Source organism: Triticum aestivum, chromosome 2B (assembly GCF_018294505.1).
Source record: "Triticum aestivum cultivar Chinese Spring chromosome 2B, IWGSC CS RefSeq v2.1, whole genome shotgun sequence".
Taxonomy (NCBI): Eukaryota; Viridiplantae; Streptophyta; class Magnoliopsida; order Poales; family Poaceae; genus Triticum; species Triticum aestivum.
Window position 1 is genome coordinate 786,113,221 of NC_057798.1, and position 11,745 is coordinate 786,124,965.

At 52.2% G+C, this 11,745-nt stretch overlaps 1 protein-coding gene across 1 annotated transcript; it reads left to right on the top strand.

The window, feature by feature from the left end:
• The first annotated feature begins 1,423 nt into the window (after positions 1-1,423).
• LOC123039663 (auxin-responsive protein IAA14-like) lies at positions 1,424-10,170 on the top strand. The gene is made up of 3 exons (XM_044462727.1): positions 1,424-1,471; positions 1,701-1,883; positions 10,012-10,170. Exons 1-3 carry the CDS (start codon positions 1,424-1,426, stop codon positions 10,168-10,170), a joined length of 390 nt encoding a protein of 129 aa, XP_044318662.1.
• Positions 10,171-11,745: the final 1,575 nt, after the last annotated feature.

An 11,745-nucleotide genomic window follows, 5' to 3' on the forward strand; every position in this document is an offset into this window, starting at 1 on the left:
CCCCCCCCACCGCTCCACCACATGGCATCGATCTGCAACCGCCGCTCGCTCCCCGCCGAACCACGAGAGAGGGAAAAAGTGTGCGAGGTACAAACAATGCATCAAGGTGGACTCACCGGAGCGCCTGCAACGGATGGGATCCGGGAGGGAGTTGCCGCCCGTGCCCTTTCTTGAATCCGGTGAGCCTGAGGCAGATTGATGATGACGAACAACACCTCTTCCGTGTTGATGTCGGCGGTCCAGTCGCGCCGGGCAACGAGCAGGCGGCCGCCGGAGGCGAGGTCGACCTCCACCATCGAAACCCTAGCAGGGGGAAATCGATGGGGGCGACCACAGGAGGTGAGGAAAAGTGGATCGACGCGGTGAAGCTAGTAGAGCTGCAGCCGCATGTGTGCCGGACGGCGCCGGAGCGGCCGGAATCGGCCGGCGTCTGAGGCGGTGAGCAGTGGGGATCGAGCTAGTGGGCAGGAGGGAGGACGGGAGGAAGAGGAGAGGGGGTGCGCGAGTGCGGGGGAGAGAGGCGGCTAGGTCGTCTCCACGAGCGGCGACGCAATTTATACGCGCAAGCGTGAAATGACGAAAATGCCCACGGCGGGGCAGGCTATTTACGCGCGGTGGCACGAACGTGACGGTAACTATTCATTCCAGCAGTAACTTTTTTGATCCGACGGACGAGGTCGTTCCAGGGGTCGATCCGACGGCCTAGATCCGATCAAGCCACCCGATCCAACGGCCAGGAAGCCCAAATCGCCGAGGAGCCGGAAGGAGAGCTTCTATTCTTATCTCTGGATACCGTGGTATGCGGTTGCTGGTGGTCATTGCCAAGCTGTCGTCGGCGATGGCGGCCTGGCCCTAATCTAGATCTGGAGTTCCCAACCCCTGAAACTAAACTAACCACATAACGAAAAATATTCCCCTGAAACTAAACTAAAAAAACCTATATATAAACAACCCCTGATCGGTGCCACGATCACACATTCACACTCCCAAGTGTGTACTCCTCCCTTCCACGATCAGCGCCGATCGTACGTAGAGTAGTACACACGCGGTGCATTGCATTCATGCGCGCATGCATGTGGGCCACGCAGCAACTTTCCTTGCGTGCCGGCCGATTTGGCACGATGCGCTCGCTTGCCCGGCCGATTTGTTGAGAATGGAGGAGGAGATAGAGGTCGTGAATCGGCTGCCGTTTTGGGGTCGGCAACCAGATATGAGCGCACGATGCTGACGCTGATGATGAACCAACCAACGAATGGTGCGAGCACACGTACGTACGTACTTGACAACGCACTCGCACATACATGCATGACGACGCACATCCTTCTTCTTTCTTTCCATGTGATCTGGCCGGCCATCTCTCTCCCTGCTACTCTTTCCTGCCTCCTACCCCCTCTGTTCTGCGTGAGCGAGCGAGCGCGAGGTCATGGCGGCGCGGCGGGACATCGGCAAGAGGGCGCGCACCACCGGCACGGTCAGTCAGACCAGACCTCCCCCACAACCATCTCTCTCTCTCTCCCTCCCTCCCTCCCTCCCTCCCTCTCTCTCTCTCTCTCTCTCTCTCTCTCCCTCCCTCTCTCTCTCTCGTGCTTGCGAGCTTTGGTTGCACGAGTTGGATCCTGTGACTGGACACTCGACTCGACTTGTTTCCGCGCGCGTTCATTTGCATCTGCTCGCCGATCCTTCACATGCTATGCGTGCAGGTCGACGCTGAACTGCGGCTCAGCCCGCCGGGCTATGGTGGCGGTGCTTGCACGGACAACAAGTACGTGAAGGTCAGCGTGGAAGGAGCCCAGTACCAGCGGAAGGTGGACCTGGGGGCGTACGGAGGGCACGCGGAGCTCAGGGCGGCGCTCCTGGGCCTGGCCGGCCAGATGCTGGGCCTGGTCTGACACGGATCTTGCCTCTCAAACTAGCTAGACTGTGGATTAATCCCTCAAATTCAAGGTACACGCCTTGGGTAGCGGCAAGAAGGGGATCTGGGGAGAAAGAGCCGGAGGTGGGAGGAGAAACACGCCACAGGCAGCCGGGTCGGGGTTCACTTCTTTCGTGCCCCTCACACACACATCAACCATGCGCTAAGTAGGGGCAGGCACACTCGCTGCCTCACTGGCTCCAATCTGGCCCGGTGTAGCGCTGGTTGGGCTGCTTGCTGCGCTGCGGCCTGGTGGGCTTTGCTTGGGCCGGCTCACTCGGATTGCTGGGTGTAGTTCTCGTGACATTTCCCCTTCCTTTACGCTTGGCTTGACCCCAAGCCAGCGCTCGGGGAAAACGAGACCGCAGCGGAATCTTGTCCTCCCAGGTTGCCAAGGATGTAGGAAAACCCGACCATTGCACCAGAACTTGTTTCACTTGCCGGGCTCCGCGTTGGACGCGACGTTTCTGGAGGACAGCTTCAGGTACTTGTAGTGGAAGAAGATCCTCGTCGAGTACTGGAAGCTCTGGCATAGCACTCGTGGCGGGAGGAAGGCCAGCGCGAAGCTGCGAGACATGGATAACAGGATGGATCCTGGAATGCTCTGGGAGTGCAAGCTTGTACGCCACTTCGCCCACACGTTGCAGCACCTGAAACGGTCGAAAGAATCGAAAGGCAAGCTTGTGGTTAGCGCGCGCTACCACGGATGATTGTGCTCATGGTTGCAGCTTGAGGAACACCCAATCCCCCACAGTGAAAGGACCACGATGTCGCCTAGAGGGGGGGGGGGGGTGAATAGGCGTTTTAAAATCTTTTACGGATTTGGCTATATCCTAATGCGAAAATAAACTAAGCGGATACTTTTCAAGCACAAATCCTAAATATACTAGGCTCACCAAGTGCACCAACAGCTTAGGATAAACAAGATGAGAACAACGAGGATATGAGTAAGCACAAGTAAGTACACAATCTTACTCAATGTATATCACAAGATATGTAAATGAATAATACACACAACCACAAGTAAGCAATACAAGCTTACACAAATTATGTCACAAGATATGGAAATGAATGTACAAGCTAGCAATTCACACTCAGCACAAGATAGAACAATGGTAGCAAGTATGAATTGCGGACTATAAAGCGTTGGCCTAAATGATCTCTACGATATGGTAACCAACACAATATAATGAGGACAACAAGATATAGTGAATGCACGGTCAAGTGACCAAAGTAAACCACAAGTAAGGAGTTAGGGTTAGGGATAACCAAAGTCACGAAGACGAGGATGTATCCCGATGTTCACTTCCTTGGAGGGAAGCTAGTCACCGTTAGAGAGGTGGATGTTACCATGAAGGCACACCAACGCCACGAAGGCTCACCCTATTCTTCTTGAGATATCACCACGAAGGCGATTCTCAACCACTAGTGGTAGACCTTGAGGCGGCCTTCAAACCTTCACAAACTTTTTGGGGGACAAATCACAAGTTGATTCCTCACTGGAGCACTCCTACCGCCTAGGAGTCTTTGACCTCCAAGAGTAACAAGAACAAAGGGGAAATACTCAAGACTTGCTCAAATCACGAATTCCTTTGGTCAAGAGAGGGAGAGGGAGTGGATCTATCACTTGATTGGAAAAACTCTCAAGAACTCTCACAAATCTCTCCGGGATCTAAGATTTGGTGTAGGAGAAGTGAGAGGGAGCCACTTGTGTTCTTGGGGCGATTTGGGATGAAGTGATCAACCCTCTACCGGATTAGTAGAGGGGTATATATAGAGGGCCTAGAAAACTAGCCGTTTGTGAGTAAGTGACAGCGCCGGGCCGGACATCCGGGCAAGTGCCGGACATCCGACGGGCACAACCAACATTTGAAAACAGGTTTTGGAATTTGCGGGCCGGATTTCCGGGAGGATCCCGGACATCCGGGGCGACCCGGAAGCCCGGACATCCGGCCAAGTCCCGGATGTCCGGCCATAAAAAAAAACAGCTGGAACCCCAAAACTGAAACATGCATAACTTTTACATCCGGACTCCGATTTTGATGATCTTGGGCTTGTTTTGAAGCTATGGAAAAACTCCAGGTCCTCACATATAGAACCACCCAAGATAAGCCATAATGGAGGGTGCAAAGCATGCAATGGTTATACATATACTTTGGGGAACCTAGTTGGCTTTGGATTTTCTTTTGAGATATGTAGGCATATTGTATTTGTATTGGATAGGAGCGAAATATGCCTATGTTGGAAAATGATGTGAGAAGAATAGAAATAGATGATGTTGACTTGAGCAAATCCATCACTAACCCCTTTGATCCCCTCTTAATAGTGCGGGATCCCTATAACTCAAGAATCATAAAAGAACTATACTAGATAGCTTCCGAAAACTCATTCCTGAGCATATATCCTTTTAGATGGTCATCGATCCTCACATCTAAAGCCAAAGGAACTAATACCTTTGACTAGAGCCTTTCACTTGAGCTTTATATTGATGTTTCTTCATGGCTCAAGTTGAAGGCAAGACAAGACATTGGAGAAGTCTTCAAGTAGCTCCCCCATACACAATATGGGAAGATTTGCTTTGCATTCATCTTTACTTTTCCATCAACATTAATTACTTGATGACATACTTTGATGAGCACCAAGCTTTCTTATAAGCACCAAGCTCATGAGAATTACCTAACCCACATAACATAGACAACACATAGTATGGGTTAGTACACAAAGCGCAATTGATAAATTCTTACCATACCACAAGGTCTCATGTAGCACATGATATGTGCTTGTGTGTTGTCTATCTTAGAGGTCTATCTTTGATCTTCATCTTGGTCAACATTTATCTTTGCTCCATGATTAATATTGATGTCTTGAAGGCCCTATTGATATCTTCACTATGCTTCATTTCTTCAAGACATAATAACCAATATCTCAATTCACCATGACCATATCAAGTTTCTCCTTGAATATCATATTGGACATCATTTGCCCGTTCTCATGCTCCAACATAGTATCTTGAGAGGCACAATGAATTCTTCACTTGAATTACTTGCTTCAAGACATAATAATCCCCGACTCAACAAATGAGCTCATAATGATCCTATCATCAAGCATATGTAGAATTCTTCTCTTTAATCATTCTCTCAAGATCTTGATCCATCATGGTTCAACCCATAAGCCTTGATGCATGCACAACAATATGTATATGGCATTCATTTTGAATCCATTCTATCTCCTTCTTGCATCACCATGGAACAAACATCCTTCAGTTCATCCAATATTCTTCATGCATTGGAAATGGAACTTTCCTTCAAATGTAAAACTCAATGCAAACATTAGTCCATTAGGATTGTCATTTAATTACCAAAACCACACATGCGAACTACATGTACTTTCACACAGCCAACACTCGGTCTGACCGTTTGCGGTCTGCCTTCACTTTCATATCCTACCGGGCTCTGTTAAGGTGCTGACGGAGCAAAGCCACCATGGTGGCACGTTCTTCAGTCCACTGAGCCAGATCAGTGACCGCAGCATCAGCCACATTAGAGATGCCGAAGAAGCAAGGCTTGTGGCCATAGAGCACTTCGAAGGGGGTAGACTTGAGAGTGGAGTGGTAGGAAGTGTTGTACCAGAATTCCGCGAGGGAGAGCCAATCCATCCATTTGCTGGGGCAGTTATGAACAAAACAGCGGAGATAGATTTCCATGCACGGGTTGACACGCTCCGTTGTGCCGTCAGTCTGCGGGTGCCGAGCAAATGAGATATTGAGGGTTGTGTGTGTCAGCTTGCACAATTCTTTCCAGACCCGACTGGTGAAGACTCTATCACGGTCGAAAACCATGGCATCTGGAGGTCCGTGTAGTTTGAAGAGAAAATCCATATATGCTTTCGCCACTTGGAGAGCGGTGAATGGATGGCGGAGGGGAATGAAGTGAGCATACCGGCTGAGCTTGTCCACCACCACCAGGATAGAGTTGAAGCCACGGGAGGTCGGTAACCCTTCCACAAAGTCAAGAGTGACTACTTTCCAGGCTTGCGTTGGCACCTCCAGCGGCTGCAGCAGCCCAGGGTACTTTACATGTTCCGGTTTAGCTTGTTTGCATACAGCACAGAGTGCCACGAAGTTCTTGACAGTTTGCTTGAGTTGAGGCCATGCGAAGAGGCGAATGATACGGCTGTAAGTAGCCTGGATGCCCGAGTGCCCCCCGATGGCGCTGAAGTGCATCTCACTGAGGAGTTGATTTTGCACTTGTTTGTTGCTACCAATCTAGATGTGTCCTTTGTAGCGAATGATCCCATCTTGGACAGTGAATGGCGGATCGATAGGAGCCCGCGCTGCAGCTGCTGCCAACAGCCTGGTGCATTGTGGATCCATGAAGTAGCCTTTCCTAACTTCTTCCAGCCAGGAAGGGACACAAACTGAAACTGCGTGGAGCTGGTCAGATAGTTCTGGACGACGAGACAAGGCATCAGCCGCCAAGTTGGTCGCGCCTTTCTTGTACTCGATGGTGTAGTGGAGGCCGAGCAGTTTAGTCAGTGCTTTTTGCTTCCAGGGGGTGGTCAGGCGCTGTTCATTAAGACACGCCAAGTTGCGGTGGTCCGTGCGGATGACGAAGGAGGAAGTGAGGAGGTACGGGCGCCATCGGTCCACATCCATGAGGATGGCGAGGCACTCCTTTTCGTATTTAGAAAGCGTCTGGAGCTTGGGTCCCAAGGATTTGCTCATGAAGGCAATGGGGTGGTGACCTTGCATTAGGACTGCGCCAACTCCACGCTCTGAGGCATCCGTCTCCAAGACGAATGGCTTGGTGAAGTCCGGCAAGGCAAGCACTGGAGCCAATATCAGGGCTCGTTTGAGCTCCTGAAAAGCCTCCTCATGTAATGGTGTCCAAGCATAAACGACACCTTTCTTTAGCAGATCAGTTAGAGGACGGCTAATCACGCCGTAATGGTGCATGAATTTACGGTAGTAGCCGGCGAGACCCAAGAACTGCCGCAGTTCCTTGACTGAGAGAGGTTGTGGCCAATCTTTCACTTTGTCCACACTGGACGGATCCGTGCTGACACCTTCAGAACTGATGACATGACCCAGGTACTTGAGCTGCGGCTGCGCGAAGATGCACTTGCTGAGCTTGACTTTCAGTGAGTACTCCTTCAGACGCTGAAACACAGACCTGAGCAACAGCAAATGATCGGGTAGGGTACGGCTATGAACCAAGATGTCATCTATGAAAACTAGCATGCCCTTCCGAAGTAACAACCCCAACACCATGTGCATCCCGGACTGAAAGGTGGGAGGCCCCCTAGTGACCCCATACGGCATTACCTTGAATTCAAAATGACCGTGGTGTGTCCGGAATGCAGTCTTGGCTTCATCTTTAGGACACATACGGATCTGATGGAAACCAGCTCGCAGATCCAAAGTGGTAAACCAAGCTGAACCAGCCAATTCATCGAGCAGTTCATCGATAATGGGCAGCGGGTAATGATTTTTGATAGTGATGGCATTCAAATGGCGATAGTCAACACAGAAACGCCATTCACCATTCTTCTTGAGCACTAACAAAACTGGAGATGCGAATGGGCTGCGGCTTGGTTGGATTATCCCCCGTTTCAGCATATCAGCCACCAAAGCCTCAATTTCATCTTTCTGTGCTGGGTTGTAGCGGTAGGGTCGAATATTCACTGGCTTCGCACCCGGCAACAGATCAATTGAATGATCAAAGCTATGCGCTGGTGGGAGGCCTCAGGGCTCTTCAAACAATTGCTCAAACTCAGAGATAAGATTCTGAACTTCTGGGGGAATCTCAATCCCGTCTGGTGTTATCTTAGCAGAGCAGAGTTGCAGCACGTGTGTCACTTTGTCTCGTGCCTGCATCAGATGCAGCTCGTCCAGCGAAAGGATCTTGCAGGAGGTGGTGATGGCAGAAATCCCAGTCAAGTGGCAAAGGGCCCCCGAGTGATGGAATTGCATGTGCTTCTGGCCCCAATCAACTGTCATGAGCCAATCCATTCCTAAGATAACATCGTAAGCACCCAGAGGAAAAAGCTTCAGCGGGGACTAAAAGTTGTGCCCCTGTACTTGATATTCGACTGCTGGAATCTCTTTAGTGCAAGAGACGATAGCACCATCAGCTACTTTGACTCTCAGAGGGGTTGGTATTGCTTGAATCCCAGGCCATTCGCCGGCAATGTCGAAGTTGATGAAGCTTGTGAACTCCCCGAGTCCACCAGCATCAAGAGGGATCGTTGCTTGAGTTGGCCCAGCAGACGGAAGGCTCGTGGGGATTCAGTGCCAGTTGCCGCTGTCGCTGAGAGCAGACAGAGATCTTCCTCTGAGGTATCTGCTGAGAGGTGAACGGACTTAGGCGAAGGAGGGTTGTTGAGCATGCCCACCAGTTCTTCGACCACATGCAGCTGGACCGTGGCTGCACATGTGTGCCCTGGCCCCCATCGTTCACTGCAGGTAAAACAGAGGCCTTGTGCACGGCGATAGGCACGCAATGTCTTGAGCTTGTCGTTAACGGACGAAGTAGTGGAAGCAGGCTTGGAGCTGTCTGGACTGCGACGATCATCCCCACCCGCGATCGATGTCGATGGTGTTTTGCCTGAGGACACGACTGCTGGAATAGACAGCGGGGTGGGAGGATGCGGCGAAGCATGATAAGCACGGCCACCTCTCTGTTGCTGGCTTGTCACAGTCATCTCCGCGCGGTCTCGCTGAATAAGCTCCAAGGCCTCCTCCTGTAATGCAGCCAAAGAAACAGCAGTTTCCAAGTCGACCGGACGATGCAGAATAATAGCTGCCTTAATGTCACTATTTAGACCATCCAAGAATTGCGTGGTGAAAAATAAAGGATCCCATGATTTGTGATGTGCCAATAGGCTATGCATAGCTATGTTAAACTGTTTGGCATATTCCAAAACCGAACCTGTTTGTTTTAATCTAGAGAACTTGCGAACTAGGTGTTGGAATTCAGAACGACCAAATTTCTCTAGAACAGCAGCAACAAAATACTCCCACTTCGGAAACTTAACATGAGTTTGAGACCACTCTAGCCACAGAGCTGCATCGCTGGTGAAATAGACCACGGCGGTATCCACCCAGGTACTGGGATCAATAGCACAAACACAAAAGTAAGCTTCGCAACGGATGCACCAACCAGTAGGATTGTCCCCATCAAATTCAGGACAGACTAGTGGGAATAGGAATTGCAGGGTGCAGATACGGGGCCGCTATTTTGACCGGGACCAAGCAGGGGAACAGGGGGAAATGGAGTCCTGAACGTACCATTGGCCAGGGTCGGTGCGGGGAGCAAGGGGCTCCCCCCACCGAAGCCCGTACTGGTGGAGTCCTGCCGTGGCCACCGGGCCCGTGGCCATCACCACTAGTGTTGTTGGTGGCGAAGGGCGCGTCCGCCGCGGGCTGGATCCCGCTAGTATCGGCCTTGCCCGCCTCGTGGAAGAAGGGTCTTGTGGTGATCTTGGCGAGCTCAGCGCGGATCTCGCTCAGATCAGCTTGGAGCTGCCTGACCGCGTGGTCCACGCCGAGGCACCATGCTGTGAGATCGGCGACCTTGGGCTCGAGCGACGCGAGCACGGGCTCCATGCGGGTCACCGTGGGCTCCATCAAGCGACTTCTGGATCGCCAGCAGTGCTGCAGCGATGCCGCCACGCTCGACCGTCGTGTCCGCCATCTGCTTCTACAGAATGAGATTCGCCATGACCGCCTTGAGGCTCTTCGTGCGCGTCGGGGCCAGGATGAGGAAGCGGGGACCAGCAATCTGATACCAAATGACACGAATCTTACCTCTCGAACTAGATAGACTGTGGATTAATCCCTCAAATTCAAGATACACGCCTTGGGTAGCAGCAAGAAGGGGATTCGGGGAGAAAGAGCCGGAGGTGGGAGGAGAAACACGCCACAGGCGGCCGGATCGGGGTTCACTTCTTTCGTGCCCCTCATGCACACACCAACCATGCGCTAAGTAGGGGCAGGCACACTCGCTGCCTCACTGGCTCCAATCTGGACCGGTGTAGCACTGGTTGGGCTGCTTGCTACGCTGCGGCCTGGTGGGCTTCGCTTGGGCCGGCTCACTCAGATTGCTTGGTGTAGTTCCCGTGACATGGTCGTGGCCTACGAGGACGAGGACGACAACATCTTGCTCGCCGGCGACCTCCCGTGGGACATGTTCGTCTCCGACTGTAGGAGCGTCAGGATTATGAGACAATTGGCGATGATGACCAAGACAAATGGCTAGAGCTAGGGCACGTTGCACAGTCATGTCAGTCATGTCCTCGGTTGTCAGAAATTTGGATGAAACTTGAATAAGAATTGCCTCCTGTTAACTTGTTTGCATTCTTCAGTCTCCTGGGTCGATCACAGAGGAGAAGCATCTATTTGGTTCTCCAAAGTTAACTTAGATAGAGCATTTGTTAGGTCATGATTTTGTCACGCCTGCCGATGCATCTACAGCTGACTGAACGAGTGCAAGTTCAGACCCTGAAACTCTGAACTCGCAAGTCGCAACAGCCTGTTGGACTCGGGCTTGCAATGCGCGCGTGTGTGCCGTGGCCCGTGGTGGCCTACAACGAATGAGAATTGTGTGATCTCCTTCCCCCTCTCGCATGTCTGCTCCTCACCCACTCATGTTCGTCCCCATTCCCTTCTCTCAGCTCGATTCCTCATACCCTCTCCGATTTGGTCATGACAACCTATTATCTAGAGCCTCCAAACGTTTTTCCATACCACACCAGCTCGCTGCCGTTGCTCGCCATGCTCACATCTGTTGGGGAACGTAGCAGAAATTCAAAATTTTCTACGCATCACCAAGATCAATCTATGGAGTAATCTAGCAATGAGGGAAGGAGAGTGCATCTACATACCCTTGTAGATCGCTAAGCGGAAGCGTTCAAGTGAACGGGGTTGATGGAGTCGTACTCGTCGTGATCCAAATCACCGATGATCCTAGTGCCGAACGGACGACACCTTCGCGTTCAACACACATGCAGCCCGGTGACGTCTCCCATGCCTTGATCCAGCAAGGAGAGAGGGATAGGTTGGGGAAGACTCCGTCCAGCAGCAGCACGACGGCGTGGTGGTGGTGGAGGAGCGTGGTGCTCTAGCAGGGCTTCGCCCAGCACTACGAGAGACGAGGAGGGAGAGGGGTAGGGCTGTGCCAGCAGGAGAAGAACTTTGTGTGTTGGGCTGCCCCTTTGCCTCCACTATATATAGGGGGAGAGGGAGGGCTGCGCCCCCACCTAGGGTTCCCTCCCTAGGGGTGGCGGCAGCCCCAATCCCCATCTGGGGTGGCATCCAAGTGGGGGGGAGAGGGAAGCGCACCAGGCATGGGCCTTTAGGGCCCATCTGCCCTAGGGTTTGCCCCCCTCTTCTCTCTAGGCGCATGGGCCTTGGTGGGGAGGCGCCCCAGCCCACCTAGGGGCTGGTCCCTTCTCACACTTGGCCCATGTATGCCTCCGGGGCCCGTGGCCCCTCCAGGCGAACCCCCGAACCCCTCCGATGGTCCCGGTACACTACCGGTGATGCCCGGAACACTTCCGGTGGCCAAAACCATACTTCCTATATATCAATATTTACCTCCGGACCATTCCGGAACTCCTCGTGACGTCTGGGATCTTATCCGGGACTCCGAACAACATTCGGTAACCACGTATATCTATTCCCTATAACCCTAGCGTCATCGAACCTTAAGTGTGTAGACCCTACGGGTTCGGGAGACACGTAGACATGACCGAGATAACTCTCCAGCCAATAACCAACAGCGGGATCTGGATACCCATGTTGGCTCCCACATGTTCCACGATGATCTCATCGG

What these genes read in the sequence shown, in the direction of transcription:
- LOC123039663 (XM_044462727.1), top strand. Translation starts at nt 1,424, where the DNA reads ATGGCGGCGCGGCGGGACATCGGCAAGAGGGCGCGCACCACCGGCACG. An exon ending in GGGCGCGCACCACCGGCACG is followed by an intron (nt 1,472 to 1,700) that starts GTCAGTCAGACC and finishes CTATGCGTGCAG; the next exon opens with GTCGACGCTGAACTGCGGCT. An exon ending in CCGGCCAGATGCTGGGCCTG is followed by an intron (nt 1,884 to 10,011) that starts GTCTGACACGGA and finishes CGGCTCACTCAG; the next exon opens with ATTGCTTGGTGTAGTTCCCG.